The sequence below is a fragment of the Lycorma delicatula genome, chromosome 6 (genome assembly GCF_047948215.1).
Source record: "Lycorma delicatula isolate Av1 chromosome 6, ASM4794821v1, whole genome shotgun sequence".
In the NCBI taxonomy this organism is placed as follows: Eukaryota; Metazoa; Arthropoda; class Insecta; order Hemiptera; family Fulgoridae; genus Lycorma; species Lycorma delicatula.
Genome location: NC_134460.1, coordinates 122,126,336 through 122,153,856, shown reverse-complemented (window position 1 = coordinate 122,153,856; position 27,521 = coordinate 122,126,336). Strand labels below are relative to the sequence as shown.

The window sequence follows — 27,521 nt, the reverse complement described above, 5'->3', positions numbered from 1 at the left end:
TCAGGTGAGAGGGAATCAAAATTGAAAGAGGGGGAAAGCAAGTCCTTTCTCTTCTTGATCAGCGATGCGGCCAAAAGATACACATTATAATCTTCCTTATATGTTACACAAGAGTTGTTATACAAGTACGGTGATTCGTTATACGTACACATATCTATCTATCTATATATATATATATTTATAAGCCAAACTGCACTACAAATATGAGTTACGTCACAGTAAGTAAAATATAATAATCCGTTTAATTATTATTTTTAAAATAGTAAACTCATTTTAATCTGAATTTAGATTAAATTAATTTTATAGTGCATTAGTTTTAAATAATTATTTTCAGTCAATAAACACCACTTTATATATATATATATTTAGAACAGAATTTGAATTTGCGTCTACATGTTTGCACTGATATTCGTTTAAAACGAAGAACCATTTATCCGACCGATATGACCGTTATATTAAATTTATTTTAAATTAGAAGATACCTTATAGCTTTAAGGTTCCCTCCAAGCATCATTGACCAATTTCCATGACAGTTCCTCGGGACTGGAATAGTTTTATCCAAGATTATAGCACAATATTACTAATTAACGGTTTTATTTTTATCAGCTTAGCATACACTGCTAAACTAATCTTTTTTTTGCTAAAAATTAAAATATCACTAGAAAATAAACACATGATCTGTTTTTGGACGGTCATCATTGTAAATGCATGGTAAAAGGGAGTGTACAACTAACTATAAACCGTTCAACCAGATCCCCCTTTTGTACTTCGGTTATTCATATCATAAATCTCAGTAAAATTGTGAAAGACTCTTTTTCATTTATTTGCCACTGTTACGTTCTTTTTAACACACAATTTATAAATTTATATCCAATTCATAACGCATGATTTGGAGGGGAAAATTTCTATACCATTCATATTTGATTAAAAATTGGAGGGGGCCTGTTTTTCAATTCACAGTATTGATGTTCCTTATAAATATACTAGCTGACCCGGCAATTCTTCACTATTGCTAGATTTGAGTATATCTATATAGATTAAATGAACACAATTGAAAATTTGATAAAACATTAAAAAACTGAACATTACGGAACTTCAAAAAATTTAACCTTTTACTTTACAAAAGTCAGAATGTAAATAAATCTAATTGTCGAAACAACAGCTCTACCTATCGGATTTAATCCAAACTACTCTCTAAACACAGTAGTCGGTTCAAAATACCCCTAACTTTCTTTCTACTGGTTAGATCGAAGATTTCAATAACTTTAAACCTTCTCCGAACAACGCGGACCATTTTGCAAAAAATCGCGCGTAAATCGGCCCAGTATTTTTTTAGTCTATAGCGGACACACATACGAACATTGCTTTATATATATATATATATATATATATATATATATATATATATATATATAGATTCATTGGCAAAAATGGTTTGTAACATGTAAGTGCATGTATAACTTAACAATAGCCTACTAATAAATCGGGTAAACCATACCGCTTGCTTATTGTGGTTAGAATCATATAGATTTAGGATTTCTTTAAAAATGTTGTTCGTAAGTTCTTATGACGGTATACTCATTCGGCAGCATAAGCAGATTGATAATTAGCCTATCTTACAAGTTTACATATTTTTTGTTAGATTACACAATTACACATTACACATTCATTACACAATGAATTACACATGAATTAATGAATTACACATTCATTACACAATTTTAGTATTTTTTCATGTGCATAACATAATACTCTTTCCCGAATTCCACAATGTTAAGCTCTAATTAACAACACATCTTGGTCTGGCAAACTTACAATGTAAAACAATTGTATTACAGGGTATTGCATAAAATGTAAAAATAATAGAAAAAACACTAATTATAAAATATATTAAGAAAAAATCTGACAACAAAGTTGTTATACTTTCATGGCACTGGTTATTTATTCTTATATAGTGGAAAAATAATGAAATACACGAAAAAGTTTTAAAAATTAAAAAAAATCGATATTTTTAAACTTTTATATCGACTCCCTCACCCCCCCCCCCAATATTGGCCCAAAATATTATTTTTTTTTTGGTCACTTGCATTACTACTACGCTTAGGAAGATATAACAAAATTATGTTAAAAAATATGCAATAAAGAAAAAGATAGCTTTTTCGAATTTTCGGTAAGGGGGAATTTTTTTTAAGTGGTAAGATATACTGATGTACTGAGATTAATATAAAATGGGATTATGTTTGTAAAATTTTGAGAAAATTGACCCCAAAGTAACTTTATTCCACCCCCTGGAAATATTGACCCCAAACCTACAAATTGTCCCGTATATATGAGTCTCTGTGCCAAATTCATAAAAATCGGTATATCCAGTCAAATGTTATTAAGCTCAAACACGCTAACACATTTATCTATGTACGTACGAACAATAACCTCCACTTTTTCTGTTGTTAGGTCATGAAACATCGGGAGATGAAAAAGAAACTATACTCCAGGTTTTGACTGATACCAAACTTTCCTTCTCTCAGCATAGGTTTAGAACTATGATATCATGAAAGTAAAATTGTTAAGAAATAAATTTTGAGCAGAAGCAGTTATTCTCTCGAACTCCTTGATGATAAATTTATTTTATACGGGGATACCCTCAAATCCTGATCCGAAATGACACTTTTCATATGCTGAAAACTTTCACAATATATTAGTTGGCATCAAGAGAAGAATCCGGCCGTAAAAATTCTTGCCGCATATTTTTCCTCAAACCCAGAAAAATGGGGTTTAAAACATTCTTTATTCCGTTCTAAAACGTTATTTACATGAGAAATTTATTTATGTAGAATAGAGTTTACTCTTTATTGCCAGCGATTTATACCCGAGAAAAATTCAAATGACCAATCCATTTCCGGAAATCTATTACTTTTTTGTACCACGGACAATTGTTAGCTCTTATTGGTGTGTAAATAATGTCACTTGTGATTTGAATACACTTTTAAAAAAATAATAATATAAAACCTCTTATCCATTACAAGAAAGATGTATTATTCCGATAACTTAAAAAAAAAACAGTTATTGTTATCGAAAGTATTTAAAATTTTATTATTATTTATTTTAAATATTTCCTTCCTTGAAATATTTTGCTTAAAATTGTTCTGAGCGTATAATTCACACAATACTATTTTATTCAGAAGGGTTGGTTCCCGTTCAAATTTTTGGAAAACATTTTCAACAAAACGTTTTTCAAATGTAAATATCCGTGGCATGGGAATGGTTAATACGTAGTCAATGGCATTTTTCATACGTACAAAATTTCTATTTCCATATTCCCACGCACAAGATTCGAGCTTCTGTGGTGAAGTATTTCATCAAAACCAAAGAAAAAAATAGCCTTTGAGTTTCGATCTTAATCTTATCTTTAAAATATATCTTGATAAAATAAGCGAAGTGAAAGAAAATATTTTTCGCTAAACTTCAATGTAAAGCACTTTAATAATAATTTTTGTTAGGATGTAAAAAAATTCAGTTGTGATAAAATTATATTTATTTTTCAGATTTGAAATCTGGAAAATAAAGATTTAAATGCGACGTAAGAATAAAGAGGTGTAGATGAACATAATGGATTGTTTTAAATGAAAAATATATAAACGAAATTCGTGTTTTGAAAAGACTTTTGTTATACAAAACTACGCATACACTTGTATTTGTATCTTCGTAATACATGATACGGATACAGGTTGTTTCATTGAATTGTAGTAATATTCCGATTAATCTATAAAAATTATACGGTCGTAACGTCGCTTGACAAAGAATGAAAAACAAAAAAAAAATGTGTTCGGACTTCAGTAAGTAATGATGAGAAACCAAAATATTTCTGCGTCTGAATTTTGATTATTATTCGGCGAATTAATGCGGATTTTAAAAAATACTTGTAGTAGATTTATTTTAAGTATTTGTTATTTTTAAATATTTATATAATCATTTTAATTGTATCGATCAAGTTGTCACTTACTTTTACATTATTTTACTTTCATTATATTTTAATTTCGTGTTTTTACCACAAACAACATTATTAAAAACAGCAACTGATTTATGTAGTGTAGTGAAAGTTGTACGATCAACGAAACAGAAGTAATGTTGTTCATTGAAAAAACTTCACAAAAAGTAGAGATTCATTAAATAAAATGACGATGATGATTAGTACTACATTCAAAATTTTGATGATAATTTTACATTTACTTTCGTTCTATTTCCTCCGGCAATAAATTATAAATTAGTTATGATGACGCAAGAAAACCTAAAATTAATTTTTTAATGCGTGAAATAACTATCCAACTACTTTGTTAACTTCCGTATTGTATCATTAATCAAAAAATTTATATATATATATATATATATAAATTTTATATATAAAATGTATATATGTATGTATACATTTATATATATAGAATATCCCGGAAAGTGTTGGCAAAACTTAAGGGACTGATTCACGACAAAAAAATCTCAAACGAAAATGTTCATGTGAACGTATGTCGCTTCATTTTTCATCTACTTTGTGTTTTTCAATAAAAGTTTATATATTACGAACGGATTAAGATATTTTAATGAAATTAAGTGTACACGTACTCAAAAGAAATTTACAACATTTACAAAAAAATTTGAATAATGAATATTTTACTTTAAAAAATTCAAAATAACAGCCATTTAAATATTTTAATAATTAATAGCTCCGTATATATTAGTTTTATGGAATTATGTTCCATAAGATAAAATGTTAATCCTTTTATTATAAATAAAACTATATCATATTTGTTCAAATCAGTTGATAAGTAGCCGAGATATGGCTGAAATTGTTAAACCGGTCCGCAAAAATAATGCAGTCAGACAATTTTTGCTGTTCTATTATTGCTAATAATATAAAAAACATAATATACAGGTGTTCAAACAAAAGTGACGCAATCTTATAGAAAAGAATTAACGACCTTAAAAAAAATTTATTTCAAAAATGTATTAAACAGTAAGAAAGTAATATTTTTTCAATACTTTAAAGTTTTTTTTTTGAAGTCAGCGCCAAATTAAAACAATTATCAATATTTCTAATTTTTAATTTAGAGCCGAATTTTTAAAAAATCAAAATTTAAAAAAGAATTGATTTTTTTTTTAATTTTTAAACTATTTTATAAAATCGGTAAGTTACTTCTGTATGTGTTTCGTGCTGTGTTTTATTGCACTCCATGGTGAAACAATTTTATGAAGTATGTTAAGCAATTTAGTATTTATAAATTAAAACTTAATTATTTTTATAATTAAGTATTTCTGTAACTTTTCAGTTCACTTTCATTCATTAAAACATTTTTAATTTTACAATGAATAAAAATGGGGGCTTGTAAAAATTCTCCAAATATTTTTTGTTACATTTGCAGAGAATTCACCACGAAATGACAATAAAAACCAGTATTGAATCTGCTTACAAACATTATTTTGACTGTCTTTTGGGAGACCGAGATAAATCCTGGGCTAAACATTTAGCATGAATCAAGTGCTACATTAAACTAACCCAATGATTAAAAGGAAAAAAAGAGCATTTGCCTTTTGGCATACCTATGATTTGGCGATAGCCTACCAACCATTATGACAACTGCTATTTTTGCTTAACAAATGTTACTGGTTTCAATTCAATAAAAGCAGTATAGCATACCTAAATGTTCATTTAGCTATGAAACTGGTACTTCATGGTGTTGATTTACTGATTCTGATTGCTCCAACTTCTTGGAAAGAAATTTCTGATTCCCCAGAAGGTTCAACAAATGAATCCTCAACTTCAATAGATATTAATTACATTCCAGAAGAATCAAATACTGAACCTCCCCTCATCACGTAAGCGCAGAACTAAGTGATCTAATTTGTGACTTGTATTTGTCAGAATAACATGCAGAACTCCTAGGTTCACATCTTAAAGAATGGAATTTATTAAACAAGGATACTAAAATTTTAGTATACAGAAATCGAAATGAAAATTTAGTGAAATACTTTAGAAGAGATAGTTTAATTTGTGGCTGCCATGATGTTAGGGGGCTAATGTCTGAATTGGACAATGAATGTTATTCATGATTGGCGCTTCTTTATATCAAGCTAAAGGCAGTTTTGTTGCATAACTTGAATAAAGTTTTTTCTATACTGGTAACACTTGCTGTAGGAATGAAAGAAGTGTATGAAAATATGTCAAAAATTTTAAAAGCTATTAAGTATGATGAACATTCATGGTGAATTATTGCTAACCTGTAAGTGATGGGCTTCTTCTCAGTCTCCAGAGTGACTTTATAAAATACATATATTTCTTGTATTTGTGGGATAGTCAGGCTGCAGATAAAAACTACACAGTTAAAGACTGGCCAAAAAAAAAAATCAATTTATCCCAGGAAAGGAAAATGTTGTCAATATTCCCCTTGTCAAAGCAGGTAGTATTATTTTACCACCTCTACACATAAAATAGGCCTGATGAAGAATTTTGTAAAAGCACTAAGTAAAGATGAAGACGGCTTTAAATATTTAGCTGAGACTTTTTCACAATTAAGTGAAGCCAGCTTAAAAGAGGGAATGTTCATCAGGCTACAAATAAGAAAATTAAATTGTGAAAATATATTTGACAGCAAACTGAATCCTAAAGAACGAGCAGCATAGAAGTCATTCAAAGATAATACTGGTTTTCTTGGAAACAAAAAAGCTGAAAACCGTGATCAGCTTATAAAAGAACTTTCAGTGAACTACAAAAATTTAGGCTGCAGAATGTCACTGAAAATTCATTTTTTTACATCTTCATTTGGACTTTTTCCCTTTAAACTTGGGTGACATCAGTGATGAACAAGAAGAAAGGTTCCACCAAGATACACTGCAGATGGAACAGCTTTATCAAGACAGATGGGATGAATCTGTGATGAGTGACTACCGCTGGATGATACAAAGAGAAGACCTAACTGAACACAAAAGAAAAAATAAATTAAGATAACATAAATGTCTGCAAAATAACGGTATGAATTTTTATTGTAATTATTATTATTTTTTCTCAATATTTTAAAGGGTCATAACTAAAATTCTGAGAGTAACTAAGAAAAACTGATTTAATTTTAAGATTCTGCATAAAAATACAATCTAATTCACCTACTTTTATCTCAGATCCAAATTATTTTTTTTTTTTGTTGACTGAATTAATTATAAAAATTCAATATTAAGCATATAACAATTTAAAAATGAAAAAAGTCAATGTTTCTGTAAAATTTTAGTTAAAAATTCTTCCATTTAAGTTATCTGGAAACTTATCACACCTAGAAGTTCTCCCACCTATTTAGAAACTTACCAAAAGCATTTATGAGATGAGATTTAACTACAATTAAAAAAGAATCATTTAATCTACATGTGCACTTTGTCTCAATTTTTGTTTAACATAAAAATAAATACATGGAGGGTCATTTGAGAATCTTCTCTTTGTAGTTAAAATTATTTATTAAGTATTTATTTAATTTTATTATTGTTAACAGAGTTACATCAAAGTATTAAGTGAAACTAAAAAAGTTTCTCTCAAATATAAAACATATTTCTATTTTAGTTAACTAATTACATGTTAAATTTCATTTAATTATATTATATATTTTTAAAATTAAATTAAATATAATCATAGTTTACTCTTCACAGTAAGGTTTGTTCATTATTACGTTTTAAAAGTGTTTTATGCAATTCAGAAAAACCAGGTCAACCAAGCATCCAGTGATTGGTAAACCGCGGTTTTTTTCGAACATGATTTTTCACATCTAAATCTAATTGGACACATTTTTTATTAATTTATTAAAAATGGGATAAAATTAAACATACCAGCGTACTTTAGGGTGGTTGGGCTTCAATTAAACACACATCTCAGGAATCGTCGACCTGAATCTGTACAAGATTACACCTCATTTACATGTCATACAGATCATCCTCATCTCATTGGTCTGTAGGGAGAGTGTTGCTTATTGTTCAATAGTTGAACAGATTGCATCATACACATTAAGAAAATAAATTTCTCTTTATGTAACTTCACCTAAGTGATTATAGATGGTGACACCTCCTAGTAATGATGCTTCATAATGAAGAAAAAGAAGATAAGTTTTGATGCAGATTAAATTGTTTTAATAGTTATAGCTGGTATTTGTCTTTGCTACAATGGCATTTCAGCCGACGTCTAGAGATTCCTATTAAATTGGGGTTGTCTAAAAATTTCTGTAAATTAATCAGATTGCTTCTATGTCTAACAGGATTTTGTTAATATTAAGTATCTTTAATCTTTAAATCATTTATGTGCAGTTAATCTACAAAACTCGCATGATGCTGTGTAGCATTTTGTTAAAAACTTACATATAAGACCTTCTGTTATAAGTCATATGAATTTTGATTTAAAAGTTTGAATTGCATTGTCACTGACGAGTTTGCTACACTGTATATAACACAATTTCTGTTCACCCAAACTTGTTTTAGTATGGCTTTATATTGCAAATTTTGAAATCAGCAAACAGTTTTAAACTCCTACACAGATGGCTATGTAACTATTTAAATGGTTAATCATATTTTTTGTTTAAGTTCTACATGATGTTAAAGTATATTTAGTAAAGTCTGATTAAAAAGAAACACAGGAGGTTAGGTAAGTACAACATGATATAAAATATATCAATATACAGAAGAAAAAAATATCTTGCCCATAAGATGACTATGTGAAGATTAACCTCCATGGTTTTGAAAGATTTTAATTTTTGTACATAGTGATGTAAGATTTATTTTGAAAACACTAACTAAAAGATTATATATATTTATGATATAACCAAGTGATCACAGATTTGAGAATTTAACAACAGCAGAAATTTGGCAATAAATTAGTGAGGACAGTGTTATTTTTCTTAATCTCATGTTTACAGTCTTTTTTTACTTTTGGCAATAGAAGTTTTGTAATTTTTAACTAGCCAATCTATTTTATTATTTCTGTTGTAGATGTTATCTGAAAATGTTTTAATTATTGATTTTGATACACCATTTTCAAAACTATAGTTCTAATACTGATAAGTGTTGTAGGATAATATTTGAAACGGGTTTTTCAGTAGGCAAGATAAATAAAACACCTCCAATTACTGACTAGCAAATTTCTATGGAAGTATAAAGACTGCTGTGATAGTAGTGTTCCATAAGGGAACCATTGACGTACATAAATAAAGAATTATATAATAAATTATTTTACTCTGACTAAAGGTTTAGGTATGTGACCCATGGTGATCATGTCCCAACCTTCCTCAATCATAAATGAAAATTGCCTAAATACATAACCAAAGTGACACACTAATGTAATGAAATCATGTAATTGGTACAAGAATGTGATGGTGAATTCAGAAATGAAAAAAAAAAAGTTTTTTTTTGTTCCCACTCCTTTGTGGGAGGGACGTTTGAATAAAAAATTAAGGCCTAGTATTTGCCTTAGGTGTATTACTACCTAAGGGAAATTAAAACAACATAATTTTAAGGTTTTAAACCCATAAGGTCTATTACCTCTGTTCCTTTGACTAATAGTAACCAAGATTAAAAATTATATAAATGTCCTACATACAGAAATTGTTGTATCCAATTTTATCCAAACTAATCCATACTGTCTGTAGATATCAAACAGACTAATATACACATACATACAACCTTTCATCTATACATCTTTGGCCTGTACACTGGCGAACAAGTGTCCATACACTCTTTCAGAATTTTTTAATACTAAAATTATGTTTTTTTAATCAGAGGAGGTCATGAAAAGTCAAGATCTGAAAAAGCCATTGTGTGCAAAATTTGACAAAATAATATACTTAATCTTATACAGTATACTGTACTGTATATAAATAATATAATTTCATAATGAGGAAGTGCATTCAGTTACAGTTTATGTCAGACTCCATACATTACTGTTGACATTAAGAAACCTAAATACAATCTTTATATTTCTAATTTTTTATAACTATTTTATTTATTGTAGGCATAAAAATACTTTTAGCATCTCATGGATGGATCTCAACCATGACAGAATGATTAGATAATAAATTCTTACTTATATATTAAAATTATTATTTTCCCAGTAAAACCACAATTTAATTTATAATATTTGACCAAAAGATTAGGATTAATAACATTTAACTACATGACCTTTTAAAATACCAAAATTAATTAATAAGTTTAAGGTAGATAAATAAGAATGGAGGAGGACTTTTATGGAATAATTTATTATATGCTACATTATTATTAAAGTAATAAAAATTAAAATTATACTAAGCCAAATTACTATTCAAAATAATTATAGTAATAATTTACTTTCACAAAAAATAAAGCCTGGTATAATAATACCAGGCTATTAAGTACAAGGTATTAAGTACCTTCAGTACTTAATTTACTTAACTTTTAATTCTTTAATCTATTTCATGATAGCATTATCCTAATTTAATTAGAATAAAATATAAAAGTAGGTTAAATAATTTAAAGTCAATTAATTATATAACATTAACTAAAAACATGAAAAATTGTTGTTGTGATATAATTCACCACAACGCAAACAAAGTAACATTATAGAAAATGACTTTATAATAATTTTAAATAAACAGTCTTTTTCAAATAAATGATGTTATGTAGTTAATTTTTAAATTTTTAAAAAGACATTTAAACAGGGAAAATATTGTACAATTCTGTATTAGATGATAAAATTAAAGAAAAATTGGACAGTTAATGGACATATGTCCAAATCTGACTTCATCACCTTTTTGTTAATTTTTTTTTTTTTTTTTTTTAATTTAAATATACTGATTTATTAATAAATTATTAACCTCTGATGATAAAAAAAATTACGATAAATAATAATAACAATTAAAAAAAATAAAAGTAGTTATTAATGAAATAAAATTTTATGAACTTTTCATTAAAAAAAAATGTGTATATCTGTTTTAATAGGCATACAAGGAAGTCATGTGATGTCCACGTCAGATTTTTCTTATTAATTTTATTATAAAATATGAATGAATATTTTTAAACTTTTAAAATTTGTGTGAAAAAAAGAATTTAAAGTAACAATCAGTAACAAATAATGCAAAGGAGAAAGAAAGAGAGAGAGAGAGAGAGAGAGAGAGAAAAAGTGTGTGTGTGTGTATGTGTGTGTGCACAATAGTAGGAGGATAAAATTGTTTGACTGGATTGAACAATTTTATATCATTATCATATAACACACTGAAAATATAAAGTGATGGACTAAAAATACAAAAGTGATGGAGGTAAACAATAATAATAAAATAAAAAATTGATTAAGAAATAAATAAAACGCAATTGTTGTATAATCATAAAAATTATGATAAAAATAATACAAAAAGAAAAACTGTAAGACTATCATTAAGTGTAAAATCTCATAATGTAAAATAGAAAAAAAAGTATATTATTCCAAGATAATATTATGTAACCAGAACACAGGAAATGAAGAGAAAAAAATAATAAACAATTGATTCAGATGTATTTTTCATTATTTTATCTTTTTTTTTATAATTTATATAACATGACCTTCATATAAAATGATTTTTCACACAAAATTCAATAAAAAAACAACTGAAGGTGTACATACATTTTTGTTTATATAAGATATACACAATAAAGTAATTCTGTAAGATTTATTTAAAGGAAAATTGATTTGTTTTATTTGTTTTAGATGAGTCAACTTGTAATATTTTTCGTAATAAATTCATTGTTACATGTATCAGCAAGGCATGCAAAAATATGTGAATGTAAAGAATATTGGTCATGTGTATTAGGGTAAGTTGAAAAAATAAAACTATGAATATATATAATTTTATTTTTGAGATGACTTGCATTGACTGTTTTGGTCATTCTGCCCTATGAGAATGGAAATTTGTAGCGAATGAAAAATGCTATGCCTGACTGGTATTCGAACCAAGGACTTCCAAATGAAAGGCAAGACGCTACCACTCCACACGGAGATCAGCTATATTAATTTTTAGTATGTCATTTAAATGAAGGAATTAAGAAAACTATGACTGGAGATGAACCTTGAGATCTTGTAATATTATATATAGTCAATTTTTTTTTTTTTAACAGGATATTTTAATCTAACTGAAATTTTACACTGATGTAAGCTAAGAAAAATAAACCATTGATTTCAAAGAAAGATGAGTTGGGAGTAAATGTTTAACTTTTGATTTGACAATAAAATAATTTCTTTAATTAAACCAAACAATATAATAGAAGGAAAATTTAAGGAGCAGGACCACACATATTTTAAGGTAATGATTCCAATCATCCTGGTTTTCCCAGGACAATCCTAGATTTTGGCTTTTCATCAGTTTTGTTAAGTTATGGTGAGATATTCAAATGTTTCATTTTTTTAAATAAATCTGAATATTTTCTGATAGCATAACTGAATATTTAAAATTTCCTGATGAACTGTTATCCAATACATGTTTAATACATCATTCTTATTAATAACTATTGTGAACCGTTTTATTATTTAATATTATTTTATAATATAACACAAGTATATCTTACGACTGATGGCTGAATGAAGAAAATATAAAAAGCTGGCAAATAGCTGCATTACTTCCTGGCCTCAGTAGAATAGAATTTCATAAAATCAGTTTATCCTTCTAAAGATATTAAGAAAAAAATAACTCACAAAAAAGTAATGAAATTAAGTAAGTAAAAAAATTAAGCTTACTATTACTCCCTGAATGAAACTGTCCAAATACATAACCAAGGTGACATATTTATTTAATGGAATTAGTACAAGAGTATGACTTTTGACCAGAAATGACAAAAAAGGTTTATTGCCCCTACCTTTTTGTAGGGTTTAGAATAAGACCAAACACCATCAGAAAATATCTTAACTACCTAAGTATTACATTAAGTTAATAATATAAGTTAATTTAGTAATATTAAGTTATATGAAAAAATTTATATGTAACATTTTGAGATATGTTATCCATATCTACCTGCTCCTTTGATAAATTGGGACAAAAATTAAATGGCATCAATGTTTCACAAGGAGAAATAATTGTGCCAAATTGTCTCGCCCATTTTAAGCAAAGTAAAAATAAATTACACAGTTCTGAAGACTGACTTTTCATTTTGGAAGCCCTCACTATTTCAGAGTCAGACACACACTGATTTTCAGAATACAACACACTACATATGTTCAATTAACCAGTAGATCCTACACACAAGCATCAAGTGAGTTTCAACTCGCTCACTATTGTAACTCACTGTATAGGCATGTATGAAAAATACTCCACTACACAGTCAACATAACCTCAGAATTTTTTTTATGTTTAATTGAGCATAACTCAAGAATGACTACCAGTTTTACAAAGCTAAAATTTTATTTATTTTGTTAGAAGTAATATAAAATTTTTAAAAAACATACATGCAAAATTAGATCCGATCAACATACTTTTCCTTTTACAGTATACTATTCAGTTATACTGAATAACTGTAGCTAGGAAAGTAAAAATGAAAGAGTTTCAAAAAAGCAAGGTAACCACTATGGAAATAGTTTAGATAGGAAATCACTAGGGCATCTTAGAATTATAGGTTAAGAGAAATAAACTTGCTTTTAAAGCATTTGCAAATGTCAAGAACATTTCAATACTTATAATAATTTAATAATATATTTTTGAATTTATAATGAAAATTTATTTTGGTACAAAACCTTAGTTTGGTACAACATACAAAATTCTTTCAAGAATCATCCTTAACAGGATCAGTTTACAACTCAAGAAAGAACTAGGAGAATATCAGGGAGGTTTGAGTCTGAAGGAGCTGTCCAGTCCAGATCATGAGTCTCAAACTAATAATGGATTACAACAGGAAAAGTAATAGGGAATGGTGATAACATTTGTAGATTTCAAGAAAGCTTATGACTGAATCCACACAGAATCCTTACTAAAAATTCTAAGACACCTTGGACTACATACCAAATTAATAAACGTGATAAAACTGACCCTCACAAACATCAAGTTGAAAGTAAAATTCAGAGGTAAGCTCTTGAAACCATTTGAGATCAAAACAGGATTGCACCAAAATGACAACTCTCACCACTATTATTAAACTGTGCTCTAGAAATGGAAATGGCTCAGAAAATTCCAACCAAAAGTAAAAATAGGCCAAAAAGTCAAAACAAACTGTGTTGGTTTTGCTGACAATTTGGCAATGCTAGCAAATGACATCAACAAAGCTAAATCACAGACATTAGAACATAAAAACATTGCAAATAAAATTGGCCTCAATATATCACTCGAAAAGACAGAAAATAAGCCCCAAAAACCAACACGATTAAAAAAATAAAACGGTATAAAATCAAAATAGTAACCCAATTTAAATACCTTGGAGAAATAATAACAAACAGCATAACGATTCAAATAAGAAGAAACAAACTAGCTACAGTTCAAAAATTAACCTAGTACACTTACAATAAAAAATGGCTATCAATAAATGCAAAAATAACACTGTAACACAGTTATAAAACCAGAAGCCAATTATGCAGCGGAAACACTCCTCCAGCTGAACTAACAATCAAAGACAGATTCCAGAAAATCGAAAGAGTTGGAAGAACATGCATCAATAAATAGTACCAGAAAGACGGGCAATGGTGGACTATACCCAACAAAATCGTGTACAAAGAATTAGAACCCATCACCGATACCATGCGTAAGAGGAGACTAGGTTTCTTTGCACATATCATGAAGATGCAAGATTCAAGACTTCTCAAACAGGTAGTACAATACAATCCTAATTCAAAATAATTAATTTAAATTAGAATGATTAGGTTCATTTAATTTTCAATGGCTCCAAAAGCTTTAGTTTCAAACCTTTGTTCTGAACATGTCATACTTTTTTTTAAATTTATCAGTTTTATTTTTGTTATTCTTAATGAATTTACCTTGAAAACTATTAGATTTGAAAGCAATATCAAAATCTCTGTTTCTGAAATATGACAGTAATTTTCTCTGTAAGTTTCCTAGATTATATTAGTAAGTGTGTGAAATTTCTTTTGTTGGAGAAAATTACATGAAGAAGGAAAAACTTTGATAATTTTGCAATTTTCTATAATTTATTTTGAAGCAACTGGTCCACCTGATTCATTAGGTAAACATTATTTACAGCTATTTGTCTTATAATATTATTCACTTTCTCAAAATTATCTTCTGACATCTTTATTTTTATTTAAAAAATATGAGATCCCTTTGTTATGTTTTGAAATTTCACATCATAAGAACCCTAATAATATCAATGTAAAAAAAATCCAAGAACATCATGGGAATTTTCTTAAACAAATATTTTTAAAACCAACATTTCTGTAGAATTTAAGGTAGCTAAGACTCCCAACCACATTGTTGGCATAGTTAAAGAATTATTATCAACTTCATGTAATTTTGATATTACCAAACGGAAGAATAATTCTGTTTTTAGAGGCGGAGAACCAACAACATTTTGTGGACTTCAAGATTCGAATGTATGTTGTTTTCCAAAACAAAAGTGGCGAGGTGAATGTGGTATAAAAGGACCGGATCTAATACAAAGTTCAAAGGGAGAGGCAGGTCCAGGAGAATGGCCATGGCATGTAAGTAAAAACGTATCACTAGTAAGAATTAATTCTTCTTAAAAGACCTCTTCTGATATTCATCTACTTTGCAATTTTTCCTTAACACATCTTTCTAGTGATCAGTATCACCTTTAGTTGTTAAGAAGAAAAAGTTTAAAAGAATTCTTTTTCACTTGTTCAACTCATCAACACGCATATTTTTTCATACTATCATTAATAGTGAAGGTTTTCAAATTGTCTTGAGTTTACGTCTTTTATAATACAATATGATATACATTTTCATCTACACAAAACTAACGCTTATAATCAGGTATCCCTCTTAAATGAGCCATCAACTGTTATTGAAACTTGTTTACCTGTCCTGATTCAAATAAGAAATAGAGAGCATGGAAGTTCCATACGTATAAAAAAATTGCTCTCATTAAGCTTAAAAATAGAAGTGTTGCCCTGCTAGCTAATAGAAAGTTATAGAATCAGGATGGCTGACCAATTCCCATGGCACTTGTCTAAGGAATAAAGGTAGCATAAGAAGAAGAAGAGGTTAATCAAACCAGAGCCTCGAATTTACTTAAGAAAAAACATGAGGAAAGTTTGATCAACTTGTAATATTATTTCTACTTATGATTGTAGTAATTATTACAAGCAGTTGAAGCAAACAGTTTCTTATTTTTACATTACTTGTAAGAGATTAAAATTTTTAATTTTAAACTTCTGCTACAATACTTTTAATTTTATAAATTTGCAGATAAAGTCATATAACTACAAAGTATCAACTAGATAAAATATCTCAGAACTGCATGGAATTTTCATAATTTTGTTCTTAAAATAAACATCTCGTACACTGAGTTAAGAATAATAATGAATTTATTTCAATTTTGGATCAGTGTTTTGTTTTTTGTACCTTTATAATAACTACACAATATATTTAGATAATACTAAAAGATTATGCTAGGTATTATTTATACAGTATTCAACAGATTATATTATTTCATTCTATTAACGTTTCCTAATAAACCTATCATGATACTAGTTATTCTTGAGATTGGTTGCGACATATCAAATGTGTGGTCATCTACAATCTTTGAAGTTTTATCATTTTTACCACACATATGAACTATATCAATTATTTTATTGAAAGTTATTTGCTATGTATAGTGAAAGTAACTGAATACAAATTCATTAGTGTTAAATACAGTTACCATTAGGTGCTGACCTACTTTAACAAATTTCACTTTCAATAATGCTGATGATTCACCTTTTTAAAGTTAAAACTGTAGAAAAAAGAAACATTATTTCGTGTACTCATAGTTTTGGTAAATCCTTATAATAACTGCATGAAGAGGCATTTAATTATATTTCAACAGCTGAAAATAAATATTTTAATAATTTTTCTTAACAAATGGGCAATATAGCAATTACTTTGTTTATAATTGTGTAGCTGTATCTTATAATTACCTTATAGCTAATATTTATAATTATATAACTATACTTTACTGTGTTTATAATTTCTACATAATTACAAGTTTCAGCTTCAAAATATTCAGAAAACATTTAACTCTACAATTATTATTATGGTCAACTAAATAAAATATCTACCTACTATTTTGTATTACATCAATGAAAGCATAAAATTCTAATTTAAAACTATCTGATAATTTGAGTTTTATTTGAAGAGTGGAAAATGAAATTAGTCCATTAAATTCCTAGTATGGATTTACTAAAAACTTCTGTCAAGACATAAATCTGGACTTAGGATTAATTAAGGATTCTATCAAATTATGAAATTAAAGTATGTTAGAATGATGTATTACTAAAAAACAAAGTTAAAGTTAGGGATTTTACAACCTAAAATTCTGATCTAATCTAAAGTGGTGTAACTATTTATTCCAGGCAGCTATATTAGAAAAGAATGCAGTTTACGTTTGTGGAGCTTCACTTATAGACGAGTACTGGGTACTGACTGCTGCACATTGTGTAGATAAATAGTAAGTAAAAATACATTCATTTGACTTGTTTGATGCTGTTCTCCATTCCTTTGTGTTCTGTGGAAATCTTTTAACCACAATATAATTAATACATCACATGTCCTCTGTAACAGTTACCAAACCTTTTCTTCCTCTTTTTACCCTCCAGATTTCTTCATACATGGCCCATCAACATAGTTTATCTCTTAACAAAATTCTGTTACAAATTTCTCTCTGCTATTTCATACTTATCAACATTTTTAATTCAGTTAATAAATAAAGTAAAATGCAAAAACAAAAATGGATCTGTTAATATATTTCATGGGTGTTAGTTAACATAACATGTATTGGGGTAGTGTAGAAGTAACATTTACCTTTTTTTTAATTGTGTACCAATCAAATAGTAGTTCTGTCAATTGATTGGTTCTGTTGTATTCTTGATAAGATAACATCCTAGTTGGGTGAACCTCACTCTTTTTCTGTTAGCCTCCTGAACCACCATAAGGTATTACTTCACAGGATGATATGTATGAATGTAAATGAAATATAAGTCTTGTGCAGTCTTAGGTTGACCATTTCTGAGATGTGTAGTTAATTGAAACCCAACCACCAAAAAACACTGGTATCCATCTAGTATTCAAATCCACATAAAAGTAGCATTTACTAGGATTTGAGCCTTGGAACTCTCAACTTCAAAAACAACTCTTTTGCAATGACAAGTTCACCACTAGACCAACCCTTGGTTAGGTGAACCTAGCATGTCACAACTATAAACACACACACTATCATTTCATGAACAAAGGATACGGCAATCTACACTTCCCCAACCAATAAAGGCTCCACCAGTTAAATTCATAATAATAATAATCATGAATTTTCCATTATTATATAAATGTAATAAACAATTAAACTGGCCTAAGTTAAATTATACAGATCCAAGAATGAAACAAATGTTTTTTTAATTATTTAGGTAGTGTGCAGATCTTTCTAAATTATAATATATTTCAAACACAATACAAATAATTGAAATCTTTTTATTTTGTTTATTATTGTTTAAGTGATGCAGGGATTTTGAAAGTAAGACTTGGTGAACATGATGTGAGCAGTATAAAAGAACCAATATTACATGAGGAACGTCATGTAGCACAAATAATAGTTCATCCAGAATTTGATAATAAAACTTTAATTAATGACATAGCCATACTAAGATTAAAGATTCCAGCAGATAAGAAAACAAATATTGATATTGTTTGTATACCAGAAAGTAACAGAACATTCACAAATAATAATACATGCTACATCACTGGATGGGGAAGACGTTCTGAAGGTAAATATAAAAATATTAATAAATAATATTTTACATTACCTAATTTTAATAAGCTAAGCTCAACAAGAACTTATCTTTAGTACTAAAAATATTATGATTAATAATATATTTTAATCTACATATATAAAATGTAAATGTTAATTTGTTCAAAATCTTTAATCTGCAAAAGTTCTTCACAGATTGCTTTGCAATTTTGACACAACATTGCATTCGAATACACGCACGATTTTATATACCTAAGACGTCACACCTGTAACAGGTAAAAACTTGCTTTCTTTGACAAACAGCGCTATCTATTGGACATAAAAGCAACACAAAATATTTTACGATTCCATTTCAATGTTTATATGTGTGTCTGCTATAGACTAAAAAACTACTGGACTGATTTACATGAGGGAGAAAAAGGAAAATATTGAAAAAGGGGGAAATGGAAAGGAGAAAAAAATAATGACAAAAATGAGAGGGGGAAAGGGAACAGTTAAATTTTGTGAAGTTCTGTAATGTTCATTTTGTTAATGTTTTATCAAACTTTCAGTTGTGTTTACTTAATCTATATATATATATACACTCAAATCTAGCAATAGTGAAGCATTGCCAAGTCTGCTAGTCGATTATAAAATCAAAACCTCCAAATAGAGTACATTAAAAGATAAGAGACAATTACCAACTACTACTTTTGAAGTAAATACTTCATTGTCAGCAGTTAAAATTACAATTGCACTTAAAAAATATGTACATATAGTGATTTGTCATTTACTATTAAAACCTCTAGACCCCATGACATTGAATCAATGTATACGCACACACACACACATGTGTGTGTGTGCGTGCATATATATATATATATACTAGGGTCATTTTGGTTGCCATAGCTCTAATCTTTTTAATTAACAGTTTTTTGTTTGTCAATCCCTTTAACATTATGTCACCTTCCATTTAAAATTTTTGATTTCCTTTCCCATGAGGGGTTAGGGATGTGATGGTCTTATATTGAAAAATAGTTGTTTTGAGGTAGTAGCAATTGCTAAATTTTTTCATAATTACCACAAATTCAACTCTGAATTACGTACTTCTTTTTAAGGTTAAAAATGTCTCAATTGTAATATTTTATATTAGTTGAGCAAAAAAATTACTTCAAAATTTAGCCCTATAACTTTGAAAAGATTTATAATTATTTTCCCTTCATAATGATTTATTTACAAAATAACTGACACTAAGTGAAGTTAGGTCTAGTTTTAACTTCATCATTTGACACTTCCTCTATTTATAACAATCACTTTTATAGAATTTAGCAGTTTTTTCCTCACTATTATTTGTAGAAAGGAATATTTTCAAATTTTTCATAAAATTTTTTATTTCAAAATGATGACTGTCATCTTTTTTCCACAAGTGATTGAGAAGTACAATGGGAGTTAGTATCATTATACCACCACTGTTATCAGATTAAACACGTGGTCTTCCTTTTGCTTCAGATTCATTTTAATTCAGCAGTTATGTGTAAAATATAACATTCTTTCACATTTTACTTGATCTTTGATCAGTGTGGGCACCTTTCATCATGCAGCACATATCCAACCAATAGTGTAGTTCTTCCCATACTTCAAGCATTATATTTGAGTAATAGAAGCTACAGTTTTTTCAATTCTGTGCCTCAAATGGATAGATCAATAGGTAGTGTAGGCACATACACAAAATCCTCTGTAAACCCTAAAGGAAAACATCATATAGGGTGTTGTATCAGGTGATCTTGGAGGCTATTGCAAACAAGCTATCATCGGCTCCACACCAACTGATCCAGTAGTCAGGAAAATGTAATTTAACCAACCTCATACAAAGTTATGCTGGTGAGGAGGTTTACCATTTTGTTGCCAAATAAAATTCTTTTATGCATCTTGCAGTTGAGGAACGAGAAATGTATGCAGCATAACTAAATAAGCACTCGTGTTAAAAGGATGGCAAGAAAACTTTCCATCAGGATATTGCAGTATTTCATTTTGGTAATACTTAAAACATTACACACTGACATCACCAGTTCGCAGCTGATCTTCTTGATAGATTTTTAGGACTATGCTGGAACGACTCCCTGATATGTTTAAAGTTTCCTTCAACACATCCTTGGTCATGCCATACCTCTTTAGCTTGCACTGACATCCGATTGTTTCAGACTGATTATGCCATCGATGAATGTTGTCACCTGGAGGATCACAGTTAAATTTTTTACACAACACACGTTAACTGTAACTACAGATTCACATTTAGCAACGTGCAAAACACATTAGGCTTTCTGTTCAATAGTCGCAATCTTTGCTATTAGCACAATAAAGCGGAAAAATAGGGAATTAACTTTTGGCCACGCATGCAGTCAACTAATGCTGTCCTTTTTAGTCTTTGATTCTAGCTTTAAATCAACAATGAACACTTCATTCAACAGATATTGTATCAAAAGAATATGCTTGATATTTTTTATCAATGTATAAACCCACTTTTCTTTAATTTTTCAATCAGGCAATTTAATTACAAATAAATAAAAAAATACATGGGTGTGCAATGGAAGTACCTAACTGATAGTAATCAATAACCGATTAATGAAACAATGCTTGTTATTGCCAATATTCTTTTTGTCACTGGCTGAATTCCACTAGTTGTAATAAAACAATTGTTTTTAACTTTAATTTACGCAATATAATTTCAATTTTGTTGTAAAATTCAAATTTGTTATATTCAGCATAAAATAAGTAAGTTTACAGTTCTAAGTAAAATGTGTTGCTGTAATAACTTACAGAATTTATTCTTAAATGTTTATTATCCCAAACTTTTTGATAAGGTTTGAAACATCTGTCAACTTTGACAGCTTATAGTACAATACGGATTTTTTGCTAAAAAATCAGTAGAGTTTAGGGAATGACATGGAAATTAAGGTAAGTATAACTTGTTTATATGCGACTGGAAAAAACAGCAGCGAAAATGAGACTTTCAATTTTGTAGCCCAAGCTAACTTCCTAAGTGAAAAAGTTCAGAATAAAAGTTGTAGGACTTTGAGTACCTATAATTTAAGCCTTCAACGTTGAATTTCATTACTGTGAAAAGCCCAAAAACCGTTAAAAATGGCGGTTTTTTGCAAAGCCAATATTTACTGTGAAAGTAATGTTTTAACTATTTTTATTGTTTTAAAAGTTAGAAATTCTGAATTGAAAGAGTGGTTACACAAGAAAATTGGTTTATTTGTTACTGAGATATTGTAATTTTTTATACTCTTTAGGCAACTGTAATTATTTTGGCTTTAAGGAACTTTTTTGTGTTCATTTCAAGTGCAATTTATTCTTCAAGACTTGTACTTTCAAATGGTGAGAAGTTTTAGACCAAAAATTAATGTAAAACTTGTTCATATTACTTTAAAAATATGAGCATACTCATGTGGTAGTCGTGGAGGTGGAAGCAGTTCACGGCAGTAACACACGAATAAAGCTGAAATTGTAACTTCAAATCGGCAGAGTGCAAAAAATTACTCTATCTCTGTGAATTTTGGACAGATCAAGACCACTTTTTAAAATTTAATGTACTTTTTTAAAGCAAAATTTATGAACTTATATAATAGTTTATTTATATATATAAATTTATGAACGGATGTAACAGTAATATTAATTGGTTGAAATATTACATACATACAACACACAGTATTTTGTCTGTGTTTACAAACAGAATTATAATTAAGGAGTGCACTCAAATTCATGAGTTACAATGTATTACAATGATTATTTAAATTTATCAATTTTTTTCATCTACAAAAACAGAGTGTGGTAAGCACATAAAAGCAGACTACATCTGAAATAATATGTAAAAATTGATAGCTCGAAAGTTTTTTTCAAGCTACCAGTTTAAAAATAATTGTCTATATCTGTCCAAAATTCGCAGATAGAGTGACTTTTTATTTATTTTTCAAACTCTTTCGAGTCATAGGAACTAGAAAATTTGTTCAAACAATACTTTTGCTATACTTATCACAAAGAATTTTAAACTCTGATAAATTTCGTTTTGAGAATTATACATTCCTGAAATATCACCTAATGGTAAACTACAAGTATATATACTGAATTTGATAATTAAAATTTTAATATTTTTATCAAAATATTGATGTGTACAAAAGTCTGCATCTATTTTTTACCGATAAGAATATTTCATCTGTTTCATACTGGGAACAGCCATGAAAATAGAAAATAATTAAACCATGAAGAGATATTTAGCTAATATTATTTTACAGAAACAAAACATTCTGTCGTACTAAAAGAAGTACAAGTTCCATTATGGGAAAATTCTAATTGTCAAACTGCACTTCAAAAACACTTCGGTTCACGTTTTACATTATCCAGTAAAGCTGTATGTGCCGGAGCAGAAGGAAGAGATGCTTGTGATGTAAGTAAAAAATAAATATTAATCTCTACTATATATATAAATAAGTATATCCAGATTAAATATTTGTCAAAGTCTGAGGATTTCCTTTAATAAACAAACAAAAATTTATAGCAATATTATAAAATTGGTAACAAATTGCATGCAGATTAGAGAAAATCATTTTGAATCTGTGAAATTAAAGACTTGTAAGATACATGAAGAAATCTATGAATATAAACGATCTAAGTTTCATTGTAGTAAGTCTAACTACTTAAAATATACTTTACCATAAATTAGTGTACATGCTTTTAAAACATTTTGTATCTAAATAATGTACATGTTTTCAATATCTCAACTTAGCAATAGTGCAAATGAAAAAAAATTAATTTTTCTTTCTTCTTTACTCTGCAATCTTATTGGTAATAAGAAAGGGGAATTAAGAGGTCTAGCTTAATCATTTAAGCCAGTAGGTTTGTTATGTAGCCTCCCATCAATAAACAAAAAAATCCCCTATTTAGTCCACTCATAAATAAAACGAACACCAGAAATCTTAAACACAATATGGTATTTTGTTATTAATTAAAAATATTTGGTATGGTATTATTTAAAATATTTTTAATTACAATTAACAAAGATATCATGTCTTTTAGAATATTTTTTAATAGTACTAACATTAATATGTATTATATAAATGCATCATAAATATTAATTTGTCAAAAGTGCAGTACAATTTTTTAATTATTATAAGTTACAATGTTAATTACCCTGTTTAGGAAGTTTTTACAAAATAACAATTGCTAAATGTATATCAGTAAATTCTCATGGTTTTTTTTTATTTTCTTGGACTAAACATTACATTTAGCTTTTTAACATTACATTTAGTTTTTGTTATAAGATTAACTATTTTCCTAGGAACATATTAAACGTTTCGGAAATATCTAATGTCATTTGAGATTCTGCATTACATAATGTTTAGATTAATATTAATTAGAATCAATAAGATATAATTTTATTAATAATAAAAAATGTAATCATTTTTAGCTAATGAGGGCAGCTGGTCAGATTACAGTGTTTATTAATTCCGTTTTGCAGGGTGGTTCCAACTTTAAATCCAGAATTGCAGCTTCCAACTTGGCTCCATTTGAGTAAATGCCATTTAAAGATTTAAAAGTGGTTTAAGTAGCTTATATGATATCCAATCATAACAGCAGCTGCAAAGTAATGAACATTCCAGTTTCATAATCAAAAGGTCTCAGGTTCAAATCTGTTATATATTTCTTTTAACTTCTGTTCTTCTTACTTGTAAAGCAAGATGATTTTTTATTTTTATTATGAAGCAGTTTACTAAAAACCATACTAATATCATTTCCTTTTTGCTTCTTTTCTAGATTTCCTTCATTTCTTTTGGGGAGCAACCCAATTTTTTTTCTTCAAAGAATGAATCTTTGTTTGCCGATTATTATATTTGAATATCACAATTATTAACTTAATAAATTAAAATAAATAATTTTATTTTAATTTTCAGCTTATATGTTACAATGCGGAAAAATGTATATTTTGTTGTATAATTAATGTCCTACAAACTGTAACAGGGATATAGAAAATTTAAATAATTCATTTATATTAATTTTTTCAAGTTTTATAAAGGAAAATCTGTAAGCTGTCTTTTTAATTCTTCATTCTCCATGTGAACTCCCAATTCCCACTTGTTTATAAAGATCTTTGTTATCTTTTGTTATTATCAAATAAAATAATAACTCTGCAAAACATAAAATTCATTTAGTTTATTTTCCAGATTTTTATAAATATTATAAAATAAAAAAGTATCCGCATTAGTATAAATGTAAGAAAAATTAAGTTTTAAAAAAGGAAATGGAGACTTCTTGATTATAAGACAGGAATCCTGAATATTTAGCTACTGCTGCTGCTTTGATAAAAATATAGATATACTTATAACTAAGCCACTTGAAAATCCTAATACAGAGTTTACTTTAACTAAGCTGAAAGCTAGCATTTTGGATTTAAAGTAGGAACCTCCCTACAAGAGGATGTCGACAAACTTCATTGTAAGCCGACGGCTTGCATTTGCAAGTCTGTTTTATTTATATAAAATCCCCGCTTTATACTATGATAGTCTCTATGAGTACTGCTGACTCTTCTTTTCCCTCTATTTTGAATAAGGTTGAAATGTTTTAAAGCTTAGCATAGCACATAATCAGTGATAGTAATAAGTTCTTTGTTGTTACTAGGCGATAATTACACCCAGTGTTAAAACAATAATACTATCTCTTTTGATTTTACGTTACAGGGAGATGGTGGTGGACCATTAGTATGTGAAGATAAGGGTAGATGGTATCAAGCAGGAATTGTAAGTTTTGGAGTTGGATGCGGAAGACCTGATATTCCAGGAGTATATACAAGAGTACAACAATATCAAACATGGATCTTAAAAACAGTTATACAATACAGACAGAAGAGAAATCGTATTTAAAAAATATAAACATTAAAAATAAGACAATGCAAAATAGTTTTGTAAAGAGCAGTCAGGTTGTCTAAAAAATAATTATTAACATTTTCTCAGTTTCAACAATCTTCACTCATTAAACAAGTGTGAATTTTATTAAAGAAAGTAAATGCTTCGCTGATGTAATATTAGATAGTGTATCAGTATTGTCTGATATTTTGCACAGAGCTCAATTACAATTAACTCCCTCAATTCTGATAACAAAAGCCAAGATCAGGTTAACCACTTTTTGTATGAAAAAAAAAAAAAAACAATCTCGGTCATTTCAGTCTTAAGGGAGTGTGATCACTCTATTCCTTAGATTTATGCACTTGAAAAGTGTACAATACACTTTGGGTATAACTTTTATCTGAAAAAAAAAGAAACAAGAGAAATATCATACAATAGAACCTTGATCCTAGGTTCAATATTTCTCCATCATAATTGAACAATTTTTATCAGGTACAGTATTATACAGCAATGAGTTCCAATAATATACATAAATTTGGACTTTCATCCCATTCATAAAAAAAAACTTCACATCTATTCTGTTAATCGGATCTTATTTGCTTCATCCACATTCTTGATTGTCTTTTTATGTTTCAGTTAAAAACCTTTCGTCATTTTACTCAATTTTCTTTCATATGTCCAATCTGTAGAGATATTCTCTTAATTTTGTATTTCTTATTTAATCCCTTCGTATCTTTTCTGAACATTTGGTTCAGAAATTATCACTAGTATTTTTTAAGTCTTTTCTTTTTTGAGTCACCCAAAATTATTAAAAGTTAAAATGGATATTATTCATTTGCACATGGGACTTCCATATCTCTTTGTTACATTAACTTACATCAAAATAAACTGAAAAAAGTTCTGAAAAAATGTATAAAGTTATACGATAACCAGAAACTGTTTTCTGTAAATAATATCTTTTGAAATTTATTTTTTACCTTCTATAGTAAACAATACTATTTTTATAAAGCAAAAAAATCCAATAACTAGTGGCACATTTTTACAGTGTATCTCATGACTTTATTTCAAGGAAATTAAAACAAAAAAGAAGAGAAACATCACTTCTTTATCCAGGTACATTGATTTGATCTTTTGGTTTATTTCTTTATAAAACAAAGATGAATCATAGAGAATAAAAAAGCTTAAGTACATGTTCTTATAACAGCTGTGACATGCCGATGAAATGAGTATTTATTTATATGGGCTATGATGATTATTATTTCTCCGCCCTTGAGTCAATAAAAAATGGCATTGTTATCTATCAGTGTGTACACTCTGATGTTTACTATAGATATGGACTTAAGGAAATAAAATCATATTTTGGTAAATGTGCACATATAATTTTATGTATAACCATGTGTCTACTGAAATATAACAATATATGTTTTAATGACCCAAAAATTTTAATAAACAACAATAACCCTCTTGCATAGTAATCTAGATTTTTGTAGTAGGATTTATTGAAATAAATATATTTGTTACTTAACATTTTCTTCTTTTTTACAAAATAATAATTATTCTTGAGATGAAAATAGCATTACCATATATAAAATATAGATACTAACCTTCAGGGATAAGAAATAGTTGTTACCATTAATATACAAGTATACAATATACTTTTGAACTTAAGCATGAAAAAAAAATGACTAGATACTTAACTCTATTAGTAAAAATATTTTCATGTTTTACAAATGGAAA

The 27,521-nt window shown here is 28.1% G+C and overlaps 1 protein-coding gene across 1 annotated transcript; it reads left to right on the top strand.

Annotated features, from left to right (window-relative positions):
* The first annotated feature begins 84 nt into the window (after window positions 1-84).
* Window positions 85-27,521, top strand: LOC142326818 (chymotrypsinogen A-like). The gene is made up of 7 exons (XM_075369531.1): window positions 85-218; window positions 11,726-11,829; window positions 15,499-15,649; window positions 17,522-17,616; window positions 18,654-18,922; window positions 23,181-23,332; window positions 25,620-27,521. The coding sequence occupies exons 1-7, from the start codon at window positions 204-206 to the stop codon at window positions 25,800-25,802; spliced, it is 969 nt and encodes a 322-aa protein (XP_075225646.1). The 5' UTR covers window positions 85-203; the 3' UTR covers window positions 25,803-27,521.

What these genes read in the sequence shown, in the direction of transcription:
- LOC142326818 (XM_075369531.1), top strand. An exon ending in CAGGAGAATGGCCATGGCAT is followed by an intron (nt 15,650 to 17,521) that starts GTAAGTAAAAAC and finishes TATTTATTCCAG; the next exon opens with GCAGCTATATTAGAAAAGAA. An exon ending in AAGGAAGAGATGCTTGTGAT is followed by an intron (nt 23,333 to 25,619) that starts GTAAGTAAAAAA and finishes TTTACGTTACAG; the next exon opens with GGAGATGGTGGTGGACCATT.